Source organism: Xyrauchen texanus, chromosome 38, assembly GCF_025860055.1.
Source record: "Xyrauchen texanus isolate HMW12.3.18 chromosome 38, RBS_HiC_50CHRs, whole genome shotgun sequence".
Classification (NCBI taxonomy): domain Eukaryota; kingdom Metazoa; phylum Chordata; class Actinopteri; order Cypriniformes; family Catostomidae; genus Xyrauchen; species Xyrauchen texanus.
This window is the reverse complement of record NC_068313.1, coordinates 26,575,180-26,597,839: the sequence shown is the minus strand read 5'-3', so window position 1 is coordinate 26,597,839 and position 22,660 is coordinate 26,575,180. Positions and strand designations below refer to the sequence as shown.

The 22,660-nt window shown below is 37.2% G+C and overlaps 1 protein-coding gene across 14 annotated transcripts in view; it reads left to right on the top strand.

The window, feature by feature from the left end:
• The window catches only part of LOC127632101 (RNA-binding protein Musashi homolog 2), a 372,571-nt gene that overhangs the window by 213,933 nt on the left and 135,978 nt on the right, over positions 1–22,660 (top strand). For all 14 annotated transcript variants that reach the window (XM_052110602.1, XM_052110601.1, XM_052110593.1 and 11 more), the window contains exon 7: positions 6,793–6,841. In XM_052110602.1, the coding sequence (XP_051966562.1) occupies positions 6,793–6,841 (49 nt within the window). The remainder of the gene's footprint in view (positions 1–6,792; positions 6,842–22,660) is intronic.

The window sequence follows — 22,660 nt, the reverse complement described above, 5'->3', positions numbered from 1 at the left end:
AGACTAAACTTTCAGAAATATTTACTTAAAGAAAACTAGCTTTTGAACATTTTAAAACATGTAAATATTTTAAATCAAACCCTCTTTACCTCAGATCGCATTTGCTGAGCTTCTTCAGAAAATGTAAATTGCATTATGATGCTAAAATTAACTTTAAATGACAATCAAGTTCAGTTGGTCGTTAAAAGTTGCTGGACAAATATGCGGGACATAATGCAGTTGTGATGGCGATGCTTTAGATTAGATGATTGTTCAAAAATAGCCTATTAAATATCAGAAATGTATCATATGTAAACTCTGAAATTACACTGCAACAGATATTCTTTAATAGCTGTGCACACAACATATACACATCGATTGATGGTCCTTATACTAAGACCGCAAGTTTCCCCCACTTATTGGTGCAGGTCGCCAGCTTGAGCAGGGCCATGACGATTTGCATTTGGGTCAGAACCGGTGGCAACCTGTGATAGGAGCAACATCAGGACCAATATTACAGTCCTATCAGAAGAGCAACTGTTCCCTTTTGATTGCAATTACTTTTCTGATTGCTTTTATTTGTGAAATTAAAATGACAGTAAACTGGCTAATTTCAATGAATTGCCTCAATACTCTCCCCATTTTACCAAAACTTCTGAGGAAAATGATTAGGGACATCTTGGAGGCGAATTAACGATAAAAACACATACACAACCGGTCTCTAGATTTCCTTCCAAGCAATGGTCCGGACAATAACTTACTTGGTGTTAGTTGTCAGTATAGCTAAAGTCAAAAGAGCCTCTTTGAAACTGGTCAAGTATTATGATATTGGGGCTCCAGAGACAAAGCCAAAGTAGTGGGGTTTAGGGGATCTTCTACAAAAATATAAAAATATCTAAATGAGTTCATCAATCAAGAGCACTTTGTTATACATAATTAAAGATAAAATCAACTGTTCCTTTTGAAGCTGAATGACAACAGTCCAATATTTGTGTTTGAATATTTTTCGAGACTCAAGGGCATAGGAGGCCGTGTGACTATTAGTGAAAGATATTGTTTTAGGGTTCAAATGTAAAAGTCTGAATGGACCATTTTTACATTTTCCTTAAAATGAAAATCAATTACAAAACCAACAACAAACAATGTACAGCAAAATAGTGAAGCTTAACAATATTTTTAGCTAAAGTTAAGTAGGCCTATAAATGATCAGACTATCAAATAATGGAAACATTCTCATGAGAACTCCACCAGTAAAATCAAATGTATTTATTGTTTTACCTTGCTATTTATGCAATAGATGATCTTTGATAAATGTTCACAAAATAATCTGTTTGTGAAAGTCTTGAAACATGCTGATTAATAAAGTGCATTTTAGACTGAACATTTTTGTATAGTTTAAAGGCGCTCTGGAAGCACATTGTCATGTCACAAACCTGCGTGTTTAATGAAACATAAACAATTAATGATTAACAGCTTACAAACGGTAGGCAATTAAGGTCACAGTTATAAAAACTTTATAAACTTAAGAGACCTTTCTACTGACTCGTGTTCATTAAAAGAGAAAAGTATTCGAGGATACAGCACTGAAAGATCAGTGATAACTGCACACGAGCGTTTGCGCTATACACATCTCCGTTGTTTTGTTGCGTTGATCACTTGAAGTATAGAAACGGTAAGATGGGGCAGCAAATGTCAAGTTACATAACGGTCTGGATATAACCAAGACGAGGTCAGGACCTGGACGGCTGTCCGCTATTTGCTGACTGCTGTCCTACACCATCCACTTTTCTGTTGTGTTACTAGATAGCAAGAACTCTAAGTAGAGCTTTCTGTACTTTTCCATGAATCTAGTTGGCTCCTTTTACCTCAAATATAAAAGCGGGCCTGTTATCTGTGGGGGCCGCCCGGCCCCCTTACATACTGAAGAGACAGCTATTATCCCTCAGGCTTTCTTTCACAGGAGAAGGAGAGCGAACGGACTAAGATTAGGCACAGCCAAGGTGTGGGACCACGCTCACCTTTGTGTCGCATCTATACTGTATGTGTGTGTGCCCTCAAGAGCTTTTTATCTCTCAATCTGATGGCCGCAGGCAGACTGAATCTATCTATGAATTGCCTTTATTGAAAGGCCTGAATGGGTCATGGTGGTTCGAAGGCAGCGAAGCAGGACTGGCAGTGTGACATTCACACTTGTGCATTAGGTCATAGAGTATACAGTATAAATTAAGAGGTCTCAATTAATGTGAACAATATTTTTAAATATTTACCTGCATATATTTTTAAGTAAGAGATAATGTACAGTCAGCTGGTCATTATCACAAAATAAAGTCAGATAAGGTGATCATTGACCCCGATCTGCTCACGACATTACACAGCTATCTATATAATATCAATTAATTAATTAATAAATTGACATGACATATTGGTTTGTGTTAAAATTATGTTGTTTTGTGGGAAAAAAGGACCACTGAGTAGAGGTCTGCACGGGACTGTATTTTCCATCCCACTCCCACAAGTTTCTATCCCACAGGCCTCCTGCTGAATTTTACTCAATGTTCATCCGCTCTCTGCCGGCATTGATTTTCTTCCTGACCGCTCCCGTTCCCGCAAACTCGTATTTATTTTCCACATAGAGCAATACAAATAGATAACAAGTGTACACAAAGAAAGTTTTATTTTTTATATTAATATGATTGCTATTATCCAATGATGTGTGAAAATGATACCAATTTGACTTGCCTGAAGTTGGTTTCTTAACACTAAATTGACAATTTTCTAGTCCGAGTTTCACATCCTTTGATAACACAATGTGTGCACTGCCATTTTTCTAAAGCCCCATTGACTACCTGCCTGCTCTTAATATTGAATAATTAAATGCACAAGCTGTTCGCGCATTTATTTTACTTTATAAAAAATGTATAATAAATATAGTTTTATTTATTTATTTATTTATTTATTTATTATTATTATTATTATTATTATTTTGCATTCATTAATTAATAAAATAAAAAAGAGATCCACATCAGATTTGTCAGGCTGCTCTCTGACTGCCCACTCTCGTACCATCAGCTCCTGTCTTCAACTCTCGCACCACAAAAAATCCAATTGGGTCCTGCAGGTTCTGCGGGAGTTCTGAGGGAATGTAGTCCTCTACCACTGAGTTCCCAGAAACAACTGAATTCCACCTCCTGTTTGCATCATTCTGAGTTCAGTGGGTGTTTATTTTGCAAAAATGACCATCTTCGAAATAAATAAATACATTTTAAAATATCACTTGAGTGGAATAGGAAATATGAAAAATGACTTGCAATACCAAGATGACCAGTTTGTGCGGTCATTAATCAGAAATATCAGACCACTCAGTGACATAATTGTCCACTCTATATATATATATATATATATATGAGTATATCAGAGAGCAATGTAATACAATTATTTACAGAAATGAATCAAACTTAACAACTGTAGCTGAATTTTTGACACTGAGTTTAAAATCTGAATTAATAAAAATATCTGTCTTCACGCTTTCATACTTGGAAGTCACAACACTAAATAACACAGTCTTTAGTAAAACTTAATGGCCAAATAAGTGCACTAAAATCATTGCAAGTCTTACATTATTGTCCTGCATTACACCAGAGTGACAGAGAACCTGTGGAGAGATGCAGTCTTTTGCCCCATCAGTAATATATCTCAGATTTGTTACTGTGACATAAAGACAGGTGACACAGGTTCACACTGTTTGAGAATGAAAGAGAAAGATGAAGGGTGTGAAAGAGAGAAGAGAGAGAGAGAGAGAGAGAGAGAGAGAGAGAGAGAGAGAGAGACCTCATACTTGTTATGAGGAGAGACAGTTACATATGAGCCCGACTCCAGGGCTGTCTCCTCCCATCATGCTTTAGTGCAGCTCCAGTCAAGAGTCTGTGCTCTTTCTGGACAGAGTTAGATGCAGCAAGCTTCAGGCCTACAAACTAGCATTGACCAGCAGGGACAACATAATTACAGAGCTAACATACATCACATGAATTGTGAAAGGCACTCATGATGGTATATATATTCCCACATTACAATATTGTGCAGTTCTTTGAATTTCACCTTAAATGGCACTACTGTAGTTGCTCAGACAAATCCACATACTACATTATATTGTAAGTCTAATGGGTGCTTGGCAAATAGCTATGAGTCAGAATTGAGTATTTCCAAGAAACCACTAAATAATGCAAATTGGTTGTATTCAGATTAGATGGCATATTTCATTTATTTCATTTGACATGTACAATGCAATGGTGTGAGATATAGAAGTACAGTCTGTTTAATATTTTAAGTTGTTGATTAATCCCTGTGAAGTTTTATTTTATTTTATCTGTTCAATGAATTGATTGAAAAGCATTCAGTGATCCACTTTTGAGATCACTCAGAAATATTAATGGAAGTAAATATGTGGCATTCGGCATGCTTACAATTTTAATAATACAAAAAAATTGTTGGTAAAAATGGCTGATTATTACTATGTGCTTCTTTATTTGTTTTTTGTTTTTTTTATAGGTGAGTAAAAATAATTAATTAACATTCTTGTGTTATTTTAGTGGCAAAACAGCATTTCGCTAATTTAAGTTTATTTTACCTACATTAAACTACTATTTTAAATCTACTATGCAACAGTAACTGTCTACTGTAGATTATGATTGAATCCTTTGATTAAATACAAATTTCAGAGCAATATTAATATTATATAAATATTATGATATATATTGAATAGGTAGAACAATCTCAAGGTATGTATATATATATATATATATATATATATATATATATATATATATATATATATATATATATATATATATAAAATAATTTTTGTTTATTTATTTCCATTTCACCCAGCGCTTATGCTATTTTGTTCAAAAAGCTTAATTGTAAAGCCAAAATCTACTTCATTTGCATGGTGCTCATTTATGAACCATGTTCTTCACAATGAGAACTGTTCTTTTAGAAGAGCATAAATATGTGTTGAGTGATAGTGGAGGATAACAGATTTCCTCAGCCTGCGTGAGAGAGACTGTCAGTGTGATGTTTATTGGAAGTGATTGAGGGTGATGAGGAACTCTAAAGCTCTCTGCTCTATTGTTCTCTATAGAGCTGAGTGAAGGATGGCTGCTTTGGTGTGGCCAAGGTGTTTTTAAAACCTCCCCTGCCTCAGGGCTGATCTCAGGGACCTCTACAAGGAATGTATATGCTTGCATGTAGAGATGGGTGATATTTATTCATGATATATTTGCAATGGTTTTGCTGTTTATGTAGAATTAAGCAGCATTGTGAATGATTTTAATGTAGTTTTTATTTTGCTTCCTAAAGAGTGCATAATTTGATTAGTTTTGCGATCATGTCATTCTGTGGCTCGTGAATGTTATGTCTTTGCGATTTAAACATCCTAAGATAAAAAAAATTAGAGTTGATTCAGTTTAAACTATCTGTTACAATACCATTTTTTCTAAATTGTCTTTGCGTCATCATCAAAATTGTTCATGTAATGTTGTTTTTGCATTTATTAAAATCTTTTAGTTGATTATAATCCATAAATCTCGAAATATACAGTACTGTGCAAAAGTTTTGGGCACTTGTGAAAAATGTTGCAATAGTGAGGATGCCATAAATAGTTTTCATTTATCAATTAATGTCATACAAAGACCAGAAACATAAAAAAAGCTATATCAATATCTGGCGTGACCAGCTCTGTCTTCAAAACAGCACCAGTTAGGTACACCTGGACACTATTTAGGCTGCCTTGACTGCTTCTGTTTCTTCATGTAATCTCAAACTTACTCAGTGATGTTGAGATCTGGGCTCCGTGGGGACCATACCATCTTTGGTAGGGCTCCTTATTCTTCTTTTATTCAATTGTATTTGCAAAGGGAATTGTTTTTGTGAAAAATATAATGTGCCTAAGACTTTTGCACAATACTGTACATTGAACACATTTCTCTTAAATGTATGAATGTGTTCAAGTCTGTAACAGGCAGGTTTAGGCATACAGTGGGATGTATTAAGCATATTTATGTCAGTGTGTGTGATGGGTGCACTCTGGTGTGTGTCCTTGCAGACAGGGTTTTCCTGGAGTTTGCACAGGCCTCTGCATGTCAGAGTCAGACAGGATGCTACCCTTGGGCCGGTGGGGGAATATCATTCCTCAAAGAAAACGACAATGAGAAGCTTTCACATCTGTGCATGTATTAAAGGAATGACCCGTGTTTAATACAAGTTAAGCTCCATTGACAACATTTGTGGCATAATGTCGATTACCACAGGAAATTATTTTGACTCACTCCCCTAAGTACAGTGACCACTAAAAATCATGATTATAGTGAGGCACAGTGGAAATAACAGGCCATGCATTTAGTTTTTAGTTTTTTGTTAAAGCACTGACATGAATACTTCCCTCAAAAATATTTATTATATGAGCTATATAATTGTGTAACTCATGCTTTCAGTTGTGGGACTTCTATTATGGCTGATGAACTTGTAGTTATTTGCCACCTGTGTACAGTAATTTCTGTGTTTGGACAAATCCTTCTTTTCTTTCCTTATAGAACCTATTGATATCCACATATCAATGGGTTCACTGGCTTTATATGTTTATGACAGGAGTAACTTAAATTTAGATATACTTTCAAAACAGTGTAAATTTGAATTAATCTGATGTTACATTGCTTTACCTGTATTGGATTACTCCCTTAATGCCTTTTGCGCTTTGTAACTCCTCTTTTTATACGTTAAACTAGTATTACATTAATTTTCCTATCTTTTCTCTTACAGGTAGAAGATGCTATGCTTATGTTTGATAAAACTACAAATAGACATAGAGGTAAGAATCCATTTGTTTTTTTACGCATGTGTTTTTGTGTTTATGTCAAGTAAAGTCATTTTTATTTGTGTAGCGATTTTCACAACACACATTGTTTCAAAGCAGCTTTACAGAAAATAGTGTGTTAACAGAAAATTAAACTGTAATATCTATAAAGTCTTAGTTATCATTGTGTAGTTTGATTAAATATGACTGTAAACTAAACTATGTATAAAAATAAATAATTAAATCATTAAATCATATTTGTATTTATAACGCCAGTGAGCGAGCCGAAGGCGATTGTGGCAGGGAACACAAAACTCCATAAGATGTTGGTTAATGGAGAAAAATAACCTTGGTAGAAACCAGACTCACTGTGGGGCCAGTTCCCCTCTGGATAAACAACATGAAAATAATGTCAGTATTTATGTGCAGTGCAGGTCATGATTTAAAATGAGAATAATAAGTAAGTGTTAAAGGCCAGTGTTTATACAAAAATGTTGTATGAACTGAAAGATTAATGACGAATCCTGGATTAATTGCAGAAGTTCACATTGATGCATTGTCCTTTGTTAGTTGGATGATGAAGGGTTTTGTTGGCAAATCATTGAAAGTCTATGTATTCCATTATAAGAGTGTAGTCCATCATTAGACCAAGGTGATGCAAGCAGAGATCAGTGAGGTGCATCACAGTTCAACCAGCAGGTAATTTCGGTGAGGTCGTTCCCCAGTCCAAGGTTCAGGCAGTGGGATGTGATGTATCCCATGTTTTATGGTTGGAGTTGGCATCAGTTCATCCCCTGAAGTCCATCGTAATAGACTGAAGTGATGTCTGGCTGGCACTTGTGGCATTTAGTCCTCATCACTCAGAGACACATAGCAGTGGAGTCCGACACCAAGCAGGAACAGAGGTGGATCTGGCCAGCTCTGGTAACATTGGGATATGAATCCCGTGGTTGAGACAGGGATAGAATGTTAGATGCCATTCAGTTTTTTGCCGACTTATAGAGCATGATAAATGTTTCTGGCTCTGGCAGACCTAAATAAAGCAGCCTTATTGTGAGTTGATGGATAAATTAGGTGTATGCCTTGCTAAATAGATGAGTCTTTAGTCTAGACTTAAACTGAGTGTGTCTACATCCAGAACACTGTTAAAGAGTCTATTCCATAGTTTAGGAGCCAAATAGGAAAATGATCTACCTCCTTTTGTGGATTTTGATATTCTAGGAACTATTAACAGGCCAGAATTTTGCAATCGTTATGATCTTGATGGAATATAACGTGGTAGAAGGTCATTACCTCCAGTTAGACCATTCAAAGTTTTGTACGTAGTTAACACATTTTTTTTTTAAGAGGTTATTTTTAGAGGTTTTTGGTCCAATAATTAGTACCTCTGTTTTGTCATCTGATTGGCCATCCAATCTTTGATTTCACTGATACACTGCTAATTTGGAGAATTGTGATATTTCATCAGGTTTTGAAGAAATATAAAGTTGGGTATCATCAGCATTACAGTGGAAACTTATTCCATGATTCCTGGTAATATCTCCCAGGGGAAGCATATATAAGGAGAAAAGCAGAGGCCCTAAATCTGAACCCTGTGGCACTACATACTTTTGTTTGATTTGACAATTCCTCGTTTACACAGACAAAGTGGTAGTGGTCTGCTAAATAGGACCTAAACCATGTTAATGCAAGTCTACAAATGCCAACATAATTCTCAAGCCTATTTTAAGAGTATGTCGTGATCTATCGTGTAGAAGGCAGCATTAAGATCTAAAAGCACTAGAAGAGAAATGAAGCCGCGATCAGATGATTAGAGCAAGTCATTTGTAACTCTGATAAGTGCAGTCTTGGGGCCTAAATCCTGACTGAAATTGTTCATACTATTTCTCTGTAGAAATTAACATAGTTGGGAGGACTGCACCATTTCTAGTATTTTTTACATCAGTCTGTAATTAGCCAATTCTCCAGGATCAAGCTGTGGCTTCTTAAGTGGTTTGATAACTGCTATTTTAAAGTTTCTTGGGACATGTCCTAAGGATAGTGAGGAGTTAATAATATTTAAAAGAGGTTCTGAGATTACAGGGAATATCTCTTTTAAGAGTGTAGTTGGTATTGGATCTAACATACTGTACATGTTGTGGCTTTTAATGTTTTGATATATTCTTCATGACATATGACAGCGAAGGATTGAAGTTGTTTTTAAGGAAAATTATGTGGTACTTTGACAGCTGATTCCAATTTTATTTCTGATTATTTCAAATATATTTGTTAAGAAATTTATGAAGTCATTACTATTGTGTTGCAACAGAATATCTGGTTCAGTCAATGCTTTATTCCTAACCAGTTTAACCACAGTACTGAATACACACCTAGGATTGTTGTGGTTATATTTTATGAGTTTACTTAAATATTCTGACCTGGCAGCTTTTAGTGCCTGTCTGTAGCTACAGACACTATCCTTCCATGCACTGCGAAATACCTAATGTACCATGGTTTTTCTTTAATCGAGGGGGCGACACTATCAAGAGTGCTAGAGATTACTTTAATTATATTTTCTGATATTACGTCAAGTTCTTCTAGTCAAAACTAGAGTTTATGCAGTCTTGCGTGTCTGTGGGTGTTTATATGCACTACCTTTTGTTGGTGTGTGTGTGTGTGTGTGTGTGTGTGTGTTGTTACTACGAATGTCCTTCAGTTATTCTGAAAGCAAATTGTAATGTGCTGTTAGTCGTGCAGTTCACAGTTGCAGCACTCTACAGAAATTGATGCGTAGGTTTTCTGTGCAGGTACAGGAAGCCCCAGTGTGTGCTGGGTGTTACATTATAGCATTATATCTTCAAGGACGTTTCATTTTAGCCCTGAAGGTCAGGGCTAATGTGTTCCAATAAAAGAGCTGGATTTCCACTGTAGCCAGTCCATCGACTCTATTTGATTAGTCTGACATTTACCATTGGATACACAGGATGGAATGTTTCTCAGTCATATACGCTCACGCCTGCAGGCCTGTAAGAAATGAACAATGCCTTGTAGCGAATTTGGTAGTATAAATGTACATGGGATGGGTTAAAGTGCCTGCGTACCTCCACCATTATATGTAGGGAAACAGTATGTGTGAACTAGAAATTAAATTAAACTGTCCTTATTCTACATTATTATGTAAGGAAATTTATAATGGAATTAGATGCGTTCGACAACCATTATTATAATATTATAATTATAATATAATTAACAACCGTTAATTTTAGCCTTCACAGCAGTGCGCAATATTTTAGCACTACTCAAGAACAGCATCTCAGATGTAGATGCTCAAAAGTTCAGTTCACTTATAATATGCATTTAGAACGGCACCGGAGGAGCATTTTACCAGAATCTGAATAAGAAATAATTAACTACTGTGAACTTGCCTACAAACAGACAGTTTACAAACTGGAGAATTTAGAATGTCAAAATAAAAGTGTGAGTGTTAAAAAAGTGCACGATTTAAATATATTACTGTTTTATTTAAAATTAAAATTAAAATGTAATAATACAAATATTAATAAAAATTCATTTTTTTATATTCAAAATTAATTTGCTGCTATATTATCCGGTATACTTGTGAATATTAAAGTTTTTCTTAATAAGCTATACATTTATATTGAAATAATGTGTAGTTAGAGGTTTGTGTTTCTTTACATATTAAAGAGTACTCCCATGTAATATGTAAATATATTCTAACTGATTTTGCAAACAAACAACACTGATATCAGCTTGGGATCTGTATAGACGATACTGAAATTTCCGATATCGGAATCGGATCAGAAGAGAAAAAGTGGGATCTGTGCATCCCTAGTTCCTTGAGTTGATGGCGTTGAAGTTGCAATCAACTTATTTCACATTGAATGAAGAAATGATGTTGAACTTGCAGTGTTAGTTTCACTCTGTTATGGTCGAAGAAGTTACACGTGGCTTGATGTGTTGAGGCCTGCCAGCCCGAGACCTCGCGGTCGGACCGGGTGTTTCTGGTCCCACACGAACAGCAACCAGGAGAAGAAGGGAGAGGGAAGAGAGAGGGAGGTCACTCCGACAGTACCCTTTAACTTCTGAGGGAGGTCACTCCTCTCGAGTTTGGCTTGACAAATGAGAAGGGTGCAATTTTCCAGCAGGAAAAGTTCCTTTGTTTGGAAGTTGACTCATTTGCATAATTGGGGTAAGCTGGCAGATTGTGCCCCTTTATGCTCTGATTAAATTACAAGCATACAATGCATGCTATAAGGAGGTGATATACACCAATGTGCAGGGCGTCACACAAGGATTAATTTGATAGGAAGCAATAATTTTACATTAACTAGTGGTTCTGTCATAAAGCATGCATAACACAGTTCAGTACGAGACAGAAACAGTAATAATCATATAAACAATGTCCTGGGGATATGCATGTTCATTTATAGAACAGTTTGTCTATAAGTTAATGAAGAAAAGTCTGTTTTATGGGCTTTATGTGTCTTTCCTGTGGCGGAATGAACGGAATTACTCTCCCCATATTCCTTGGCTTTGCATGTGGCTACCCTCCCCTACCTGGAATATCTTTGATGTCCACTAGTTGCTGAACCAGTGTCAGCAAAGGGAGAGTAAAAGCTGATAATGATCAGGTGTAGAGCAGACATCTTGGAGTCTGCTTGGGCCTTTGCTTGTTACGATCTTGAGACATCTGTTGGATTATTAATTAAATAATGAATTATTGTGTGTCTGATTGGTCCAGATGCTACAGCCTTCAGACTCATTAATACTGGACTTTAGGGTGTATGCTATGTTTTGTGTTTTTACCTGTATGTGTGATATGATTTTAATAATGGGTTTGTTGATGGAGAGGAGAGAAGAAATGGGGAAATTAAACAGAAATGAGGACAAAAGGTGTAGAAAAGAGCAATGAAGAGAGGATGGTAAAATTAGGGAAGTAGAGGCAAAATCAGGAGAGGTAAGGAGGAATAAGGAAAGTAGAAGAGAAATGTGAAGAGCAGATAGTAGAAATGAGGAGAGGAGAAATAAGGACAAAAAGGAGAGGGAACGAGAAATGAGGAAAGGATAAATTAAGAGAAGAGGGGAGAAATGAGGAATAAAGAGGCATGGAGAAGAATTATGAGGTGAAGGAAAGAGACATGTTGAGGGGAGAGATGGCAGAAATTAGGAGAGGGGAAATTAAGACAAAAGAGCGATGCAAGGAGAAGTGAGGAGAGGAGAGGAGAGGAAAATGGAGGAAATGAAAGGGAAATGGTGAGAGGATAAATTAAGAGAAGAGAAAATAAAGGAAGGAGAAGAAATGGGAAATTTGGGAGACAATAAGTGAGGCGAGGAAAGGAGAAATAAAGAGAAGAAAAAAGGAGAAGAAAAGATACAGTAAATGTGGACATGACACAGTAGCAGAAATTAGGAGAGTAAAGGAGAAATGAAGAGAGGTGAGACAAGGAGGAGAGAAAAGGGAAGGAAAGGGAAAGGATGAGGAAAGATAACTGAAAACAGGAGAGGAGAAATAAAGACAAAAGAATAGATGCAAGGAGAAATTAGGAGAGAAGAGGAGTAGAAAGGAGGTAATGAGGAAATAAGATCAAGGAGAAGGAAGGCGAGAGAAGTGATGAGGAGGGGAGATATGAGAAAAGAAGAGACAATGAGAGCGGAAATGAGGACAGAAGAGGAAAGGAAATGATAAATGAGGAGAAATGAAGAGAAGTGGGGAGAAATGAGGGAGGGAGAGAAGAAATAAGGAGAGGGAAGGAGAAATTGGGAAAGAGATGAGAAATTAGAAACGAGGAGAGGAAAGGTGCAATGAAAGAAGAAGGGGAGAAATGAGGAAACAAGAAAATATAGAAGAAATGAGTAGATGAGGGAAGAAATTATGAAATAAGTACAAGAAGAGAAATGCAGAGTAGAAATACTAAATGAGAAGATGACAAATGAGGAAATGAGAAACGAGGAAAGAAGAAGAGAAATTAGGTGCGGAGACATGAGGACAAATGAGGTAAAGAGAAATGAGAAGATACATTAGGAAACAGGAGAGGACTTGAAAGGAGTGTGGGCCGTTGGTTATATCCAGCTCTGATCATCATCTCTCTATTTGACTTTACCAGCGAGGCCTCTCATGCTGGCCGAGGACATTCTAATGGCAAGCACTGAGCCAGTGAAAGAGTAGGCCGGACATAAAGATGAAGAGGATACACCAGACAGAGAATGAGAGGGGAGACATAAAGAGAAATGGCAAGCAGCTCTATGCAAAAGTGTTCACCAGTATAGCATCCTCCTCTGTAGCGGCCTGAAAGCCATAGAGATTCTTAGCCTTGAGTGGCCTTTGTGTGAGGCAGAGGAGCAGCAGTGTGTCTTTTATGCTGCATAAGTGGCTTTCGGTGCTCTAAGATGGGCTGGTTGTGGAAACGAAGTGGAGGGTATTAATCTCTCAACCTTAGATTTGCCTTTTAATCCATTTTGGTCACATTTTAAAGGTGAGTGTGTGCGTTTGTGTTTGAAGGTGTGCGGATGTGTGTTTCATTTTATTTTTCTCTCTCACTCAAATACACACTTTCAACCCCCCAAAGAACTTCCTGTCCTCCTGGCCGTTGTAACGCTCTCAGCTTTCTCTTTAACTGACTCTTCAGATCACTGTCTGTGACATCCTCGGAACAGCCTGATAAGTCATGGTGATATTTCTCATTCTATCCTATTATTGGCTAAGCTTTTTTTTAATCTGCTTCACAACCTTAAAAGGAATAGTTCACTCAAAACTGAAAATATGTTAATTGGATACTCACTCGTAATATCACACCTAATGCATTTTGCATCTGTTTGCTCTGTTTTTCAGTTGTATTTCTACAACTACAACTATTTTTGAAACTGCTTGATTGGTTACAGCTACGGCCAAATGTGTGCTTGGCTACAGCAGCACGTGCACATTGAAAAGCGGAACTTTTGAAACTTCTCATTCATAAACAAACTGAGTGACCTGGTACATGTACTGACTGACTGTAAGAGAAGGGCATGATGTTTGTTACTTCAGCATTGGCATGTGAGTCTCCCTTGTTCATCACGGAGAGAAATGGGCGGAAGAGCTATTGATGTGTACATGCGACTGATGTTTATACACGATGAGGGGTTTTAACAGGACTCACGTCAGTGCTGCCGAATACACTGAAGTCCATGAAGATGCACATCAGTGCAACCTCGGCTCTGACTTATAACCAAAAAGTTTTCACACACAAATCATGTCTTTTAGAGTACAAAGCTACAAGAAATAGTTTAAAACTGTCAAACTTTATGAGGAGATATTGAATGTCTCATAATTTATTTTAATTAATTATTATCTTTTTGTTTCTAAGTATCCAGAGATGCCAGTTATTGAATATAATACTCTCTGTATCTATGGGAACAGAGGGCAGGGGTGTTGTGGAGCCAGGGCTCTTTAGAGAGCCAAAATTCTGTTCCAGAGATGAGGCAAGTCAGAGTAAAGGTGGTGTTCTTCTGTTGAGCGTTCGCGTCGGCCCCTAGTTGAAAAACAAAACAAATGATATTATTCTCAAATACTTTGCGAAAGTTGCAAAAGAGCAGCGAGGATGGAAATAAGACCAGCTGCCATTAAACATGTGGCTGGTAAACACCAAGTGGCAAACAATGGCGACAAGGACCTGCCATTTCCATTAAAGACCTTGTACGCTTTTCAAAGAGAATCCCAACAATAGAGCAGCAACAATAGACGCCCGCAGATATGTTGCGCTTTTGTTTACTCGCCATTTGGAATATGAGCGATTGTCTTTTTGTTTATCCATGTCCTCCTTAAATTGCTCTCTCTCCAATGGCACCTTCAGCTAAACGAGGTGCCGTGAGGTCATGGTTTTTAATAGCCTCACAGCAATTACTTGACGTGGCTGCGGCTTCCACTGAATCTAAGTGGCCAACTGGGTGGTAATATGAAGGCAGAAAGAGACGTTTAAACTAGTTTTTGTAGATAACATTTAAATGAATGTGTTTGTTTTTGTTTCTTCCTAAAATGAAACAGGCTGAGAGAGGGAAAGAGGAAAAAGGAGAGACAGAAATGCAGTGATGTTCAGAATTGTGGCCTAGCATTCAGCACACTTGCTCCAGATACATCAAGCCATGGTGCTCATTTGTAGGGTTGGGATTTTAGTTTGTTTACTGGGAAAAATACTGGAATTGATAGATTTGCATGATGTTTTCCGTTTACGGTTCTGGAACTTTTGCATTCTTTTAGTGATCTAAAAAAACATTGTAAGAATCTGCAATATTTTTATCAGAGCTACCTTATATTTTGCTGTTGTTTAGATGATCAGTGCATTTCTTATTTTTTGTCAAGAATCAACATTACGCTTTCTAGCTCATTCATTGTTTTACACGGTCTGTGTACAATAAAGTTTGCGTTAACCACCTAATTTGTATTTTTACATTTTTCTGTTTCACGGATTGGGATTCATCGTGTCCCAATCCTATTCCAGTTCTCCCTCCTTCATTTCCTGTCCTCTTTCTACTCTGTCTTTCAATAAAATGACAAGATGGCCTAAATAAAAAATAAAAAAACGCACCATAGAGGACATTTCCGAACATTCTAGAACCAAAGTAAAAAGATTGTCGCGTCACATCCTGCTTTGAAGCACAAGACAATCTCACACTCCGATGTCTCACTGTCATCATCTCGGCTGTATGACTGCAACAGTGAGAGATGGAGAGAAAGATGGTAGTGGATGTCATAGGACAGAAGCAGAGACAGACAGTCTCTAATCCTCCGCAGTCTGTCTGTCTTCACACCCCCCTGCAAGACTATTCAACACTGTCCTTCAGCTCAGAGGTGACGAACACACGGCAGCTAAAAAGCGTTTTCTTTTTATCCCCCCCGTCTCTGTCTCTCCTCTCTCCTTCTCTCATAAAAGGGCGTTAGCTGTGCCAGAATGGGAGGACAACAGCCAAGGTCTTGCATTCAGGCAGAGATAGTGAGAATGTTTGTGCTTGAGATGGAGCTCTTTGGTGTTAGAAATGGACAATAAATATTGTCCTTTTTGCTGTGTCCAGAAAGTACACACTTCACCTTTAATTTCAGAAGTGAAAATGGTATTATAGTTGGTGTGCTTGATTCATTTTCATGGATCAGTTCAAATTATCTGCATTTTTCATGTATTTGCATATGCTATTAAAAATATATGTAGGTAAATATAGCTGTTTAGAGTGATGTTGGAAGAATACCTATATAATATTTGTGGAACACATTGCTCGATTACTTTTGACCATGGCTAACTGGCTGAATGATGGCCCCATTGATTGAAATGAAATCACCCTTTTAAGCCACTTCAAAGCAAAACATGAAGATCAAACTAAACTGTATATTCAAACACAATCAGGGCTTTAATTCGCTTCGTCTTTTATCTATTTTCTTTCTTTCTGCCTGTCTATCTCTCTCTTTCTGCTTCTCCTTTCTTCTCTCTCTCTATCGCTCTCTGAACAAGTCTCAAGTGAATATGCTACATCTGTGCTTCACAAAATGAGAAACAAAGTCTCTGCTGTGCTAGTGTGCCAGAGTCTGATTTTACACACCTTAGCACAATTCTGCTCTGATAATCGCAGCGCTATACTGTACATTCATCAGTCTGTCTGTAGAGACACTTTCTGTGTCATCCAGAAAATCCCTATACACTAGAGATTTGCATTTTGGTCATTTTGGCTGCTTGAGTTCTTGACAGATAAATCAGCAGAGTATTCATTATTGAACAGAGAGCTATAGTTACGTTTTTGCTATTTTTAATTGTTGGACCATGCACGGATGTGTTCAACTACTGCATTGCATTTTGAACTATTGAAATATTAGATTTAGGTTAGGGTATACATTTCAATAGTTTAAATAGTTTGATTTTCAAGACCCATGCATTCTGTTCCTTTACGTTGCATTCCATCTTACTTTTATTTTACTTATTGGCCTTCCACATCTCTCTTACTTATTATTATTTTATGCATTAACACGTCTTGTGTAAACGCCCCCCCGAGTACTCTCCAAGCAGAGTGTCGAGCACTCTTGCTACCCAGACTAAAAATGACCATGTATAGTGTCCAATCAGAGTGCTAGGTACTGCTCAAAATACCACTAAAATCAATCACAGAATTTTAGGTAAAAAAAAAAAAATACAAATAAAAATATATATAAATTAACTAAAGTTATGGACATTATCCGAGTGAATTTACATTTTTATAGATATGCTCAACACTAAAATATAAAATTTGTTAGTCATTTTTCTAAGTGCAATACCTTGAAAGTGAAATAATAAAAAAATCCTTATCCAGTAAACAAACAACTGGAAAAGTCATACAAATTAATTTGTTATATGGTGTAGGAATCCTCATCATTGCCCTCACTTTCTCTTATGCATGCCCATAACTAAGCATAATAAGCACAAGGAGTGTTTTAACATTTGCGTGATTTTTATGAATTTGTGCGTCTGGTGACATTTACAGAATAAATAAGTTTTAAAGGGACTAGACAAAACTGTGGGAACCACTTCAGTAGTGGATGGGTTTTTTCTGGCTTGGAATATTGCTGGCGTGGCATTTCGAGAGTGCGGTGGCGAGTTCATTAGTGTTGTTGCCAGCTAGCGATGGCCCTCATTGTCATTTAATAGGCTGTGCAAACAGATGTGTCCCTCCAAAATCAAATGTTTGTCTTTCTACATAGCTGACCGAAGCACTGTGCATTGCCTCTTTGGAGGTGTGTGTGTGTACAAGAGAGAGTTTGCTCATGTGTTCATGGATTCATAGGGGTTATCATGTTGGCAAATCTGTGTTTTGGCTCTGTAGGTACTGTATCATAAAAAACACAATTCGACATCCTGCAAGTGGGTTTCTGCTGTTGTTAATGTTTCAGCTTTAGAAAATACTAAACTATATGATGAAATCGCTTGAAAGAGTGGTTATGTTCCACATGATAAGAGACTCACATATACTGTATGTTTTTTTGCAAGATCAATATAAAATGAGAGAGAGAGAGAGAGAGAGAGAGAGCATTAGACATCTAAATATGAAACCAATTGGCATTTGTTAAAGAAAAATAGCACAAGCACAATTTTCAAGCAAAGCATTTCACAAGAAGTTTGTTAGGTTATAAATGATAAAACAAATACTGATCAGAATTAATCACTAAAAAATATTAGGAGGCTTTCTAGTTGTCAAAAGTTAGTGGAACATGTCCAAATGCCCTGATATATTTTTATATCTATCCAATGCAATCCAATCCAGATCTTAAATGTAGCTTAAGTGCCTTAACTTTTGTGGAATACTGTAAAAGGGAGGTAAAATCTAATAAAAACATGTCATAAACTGATATCTGTTTGCCCTGACATTGCAGGATTGTGCACTGATGCAGTGCATGCATGATGTTCTGCATCGTAAATATCCATAATCTCGCTATAAGGAGGACTGATAAATTTAATACAGTTTCATGCCACTGACTCATCCCCATTAGCAGTCCAAATCTGTGTTTTCTGCACCAATCAATAAGGCTGCAGGGCTGTGTTTGTGGACGGCAATAGAAGGACATTCTCTAAAGTGATCAGGGACAGCCTGTGAATCAGTTGCACTTAATCTCTCGAGCTCGTCTCTGTACTGCGTCGTATTTCTGCTGACGCCGTTTCGGAAGTGTAGCAATAATGTAGCTCCAAGTGTGTAAACAATGTAAGTACTGTTGATCCGCAGAAGGTCTCTTAAAGCCCACAAAGGTTAGCAGAGTTTGTTTTGGCCTTTCGCGACGTAATGGCAGCAATTTCCACATGTTTCACGTACCGCACGGCTCTCTGCCAGAGATCCCTGAGTAAATCTAATTAGATATACCTTCACCTTTATTGCCGTGGTTTGAAAAAGGGGCAACACCATTGTCTTGCATTAGCAATTAATATCCTTTCTTCTCGTAGATATATTGGCACGATATTAGTGTTTAACACAGAATGTCATCAAAATATCATAGTTAATCATACACATTTTCTCAGTGCCTCATTTAATTGGAGCTGCTCTAATCACTGTGAGGAGGAAATTATGTGTTCAGGTTTTGAGGGAATAACTTGATGCCTCAGAGGTGCATTAGGAAGACTGTACATTTACAGGGCCTATCGTATAGGTTTAATGCTAGAAAATACATACATTTTCTATAAATAATAAGAAATACATTTTCTTAGAACCGTCCTGACCAGGTTGTAATCACACAAGTGCTTAGTGATATGCTGTAGCTAATGCAATAATATCTCTTCATTTTCAGCCTTATGACAATATATACTGTATATTTATATACTGTTTAAAAATAAATAAAAACATGACTATATATATATACAACTATAAATATATATATATACACACTAGCGGCCAAAAGTTTGGAATAATGTACAGATTTTGCTCTTATGGAAAGAAATTGGCACTTTTATTCACCAAATGGCATTGAACTGATCACACTGTATAGTCAGGACATTTAATAATGTGAAAAATTACTATTACAATTTGAAAAACATTTCAGAACTTTTTAAACTATTTCAAAGTGTTCTCATCAAAAAATCCTCCACATGCATCAATGACATCTTTGCAGATTCTTGGCATTCTAGCTGTCACTTTGTCCAGATACTCAGGTGACGTTTCACCCCACACTTCCTGTATATATATATATATATATATATGTGTACAGTAGTGGCCAAAAATATTGGCACCCATGGTAAATATGAGCAAAGAAGGCTGTGAAAATAAATCTGTATTGTTTATCCTTTTGAAATGTAATAAAAACAAATGACAAAATCCGAACCTTTAATTGAAGAAAAACGATTGAAACAGCGTAAATATCTCTTTATTAAATCAACATTTTTCTCCAAAATACTTTGGCCATAACTATTGGCACCCGTTTATTCAATAATATTTGCAGCCTCCCTTTGCCAGGATAACAGCTCTGAGTCTTCTCTTATAACACCTAATGAGGTTGGAGAACACATGGCAATGGATCTGAGACCATTCCTCCATACAGAATCTCTCCAGATCCTTCAAATTCAGAGGTCCATGTTGGTGGACTCTGCTCTTCAGTTCACCCCACAGGTTTTCTATGGGGTTCAGGTCAGGGGACCGGTATGGCTATGGCAGAACCTTGATTTTGTTGTCAGTGAACCATTTTTGTGGTGATTTTGATGTTTGTTTTGGATCATTGTCTTGCTGGAAGATCCAACCAGGGCCCATTGTAAGTCATCTGACCATAGAACCCAGTTGCATTTGAAGTTCCAGTAGTGTTTGACAAACTGGAGATGCTTGAGTTTGTTGTTGGATGAGAGCAGAGGCTTTTTTTTCTTGAAACCCTCCCACACAACTTGTGGTGATGTAGGTGATGTCTGATTTATTTTTTATTTTTTAGACTTTCTGACCCCAAGACCCAACTAATTTCAGCAATTCTCCAGCTGTGATCCTTGGAAATTTTTTGGCCACTTGAACCATCCTCCTCACTGTGCGTGGAGACAATATAGAGACACGTCCTTTTCCAGGCCGATTCATAAGATCTCCAGTTGATTGTAACTTGTTAATTATTGCGCTGATTGTGGAAATGGGTTTTCAATGCTTTGGCTATTTTCTTATAGCCACTTCCCATTTTGTGAACCTCAAAAACCTTTTGCCACACATCATAACTATATTCTTTAGTCTAACCCACTGTGATGGATGATTAAGGGAATTTGGCCTGTGTGGTACCTCATATTTATACCCCTCTGAAACAGGAAGTCATGGCTCACCCAGGTGCTCTAAAAAAATTACAAATATGAAGGGGAATATACTTAAGATATATTTTACTCATAAGAATTTCTACTAGTCCACTAATACCAACGTGTGTGTGTGTGCGTGTGTGTGTGTGTTTTAGTTTAATATATTGCAAGTCATGACACAAGGAAGAACCATGAAACTAATTTAATGACAGTCTTTAAAAACGTATTAGCCAGTGTTGCTTAGCTTTATATCACCAGCATAATCATTGCAAATATAATGTGAATATTTTATATATAGACCAGCCCTACTTCATGCCGTTGTCAGTCACAACCCAGAGACAATGGAACAAATGCATTTATCCTCTAGAAATGCTGAAAGCTTTTTAAAAGCCACGGTGGTATTATTGCTGGCACAGGGTTTGTTGCAGGTGTTGTGGGGGGTTCAAAGGGGATGAAGAAAGGCTCTTTGATGTGGCTGAAGTTCATGCATTGACCTTTAGCAGCCCAGTGTCAGCCTCCCTGGAAGCCAAGAGAATGACTTCATAAGCAGGCACACCACTGACAGAGTGGCTGACCGACACATGGTGCCATTTACAGGACAGCAATCTTGTATCATCCTTAAAGAAATAAAGAGGTTTAAAAAAGAAGAATGTATCACTTCCTGAATAGGGATGAGTCAGGATTGTTGACTAGTTGCAAACAACCAGCTGGTCGATTAGTAAGGTCAACTAGTTTAACAGTTTTTTTTTTTTTTTGCAGTCAGCCTTTATCACTCTCGGAGGCTTGATTAGCCTGATAAGTGACCGGGTGTGTACAATCACGACCCCGCCCTCCGCCCTGTCACACCCCCTAAGAAAGGTGTCGATCTGGGTAAGGTGAACTCGAAACCAGCCTAATTATACAGCATTTCCTTATGGCTGATTAGTCGAATTGTTATTTTGTGTAATTTTGCACATCTCTATTTCTGAAAGAAATTACTCTAACCTTCAACTACTGAATGATGAAACAGCTTTCATTTAAAAAACTCCCTTCGGAACAAGAATCTTCAAGATGTACCTGGATATTATTATGCTGTGCCCAACATCATATCAATTTGAGAGCTGAAATCAGTCAGGACTATTTCAGGCTATTACATGAAGAGGACTTAACTCATTGAGAAGCAGCTCTTCGCTAGTTTTCTTTAGAGAAATTTACAGTCATCTATAAAATGAGAAACATAAAAACTGTAATTTCCACTTTCACACACTCAGTCTTATTACCACTAACATTTATTCTAGATGGAGACAGTAAAATCTATTGGATCCCTGGATTGAAGTCTTCATAATATCAAAATGGACCCTTTTTACTTTCTTGATGCATGTTCCAGGTCTTAAGGTGAATGATTAATCGGTGCACATTATTCCCATTAAGCTACGTTTTTATTTTTTTGGTTGGTTGGTTTTATTTGTCTTCATAATCTTAAAACTACTTTCTCTTTCTCTGAAATTACTTTCCTTTTTGCTGACGTATCTTAGGCTATACAAAATGAAAGTCTTAGGGGTTTAGAACAACATGAAGGTGCTTAAATAAGTAGTTTAATTTTTATGTGAACTATCCCTTCTGAAACCAGAGATCGATATGGAGTTTTTAGATAAAAAATATCCTAGTAGCAAACAGCCTGATTCTGAGTATTGGGGATTAGAATCCATGTGGGACGCGGCAGCGGTCAGCGCTGAGTTATATGTCATTGTGTGTGGAATTACGCTACCGCTGACCTTTTAATGCTGCCGGCTCCTCAATTTATGACCTCTGCAAACACTCGTCTCAGAAACAGCCACCCCAGTGTGAATTCGACGTACGGCGAACACACAGCGCACCGTATCAGCATTCATAGAGTCCTGAACACATTCTATTTAAGAGGTTAAGCACTGCAGAGAATTGGCAAGCGTGCTCGGAAAGGAGAAACGGGAAACACACATCCCTGACACTGAAAAGTGTTTTAGTGAGTGTGTGCCATTGTTTATATGCCTCACTCGGTTAACGTCAGCAATAATATGCAAGACTGGTCTATTAGAGGGGGAAGCAGACAGTTTGTTGTTTCATTTCATGTCGGTTGTGTTTTTTA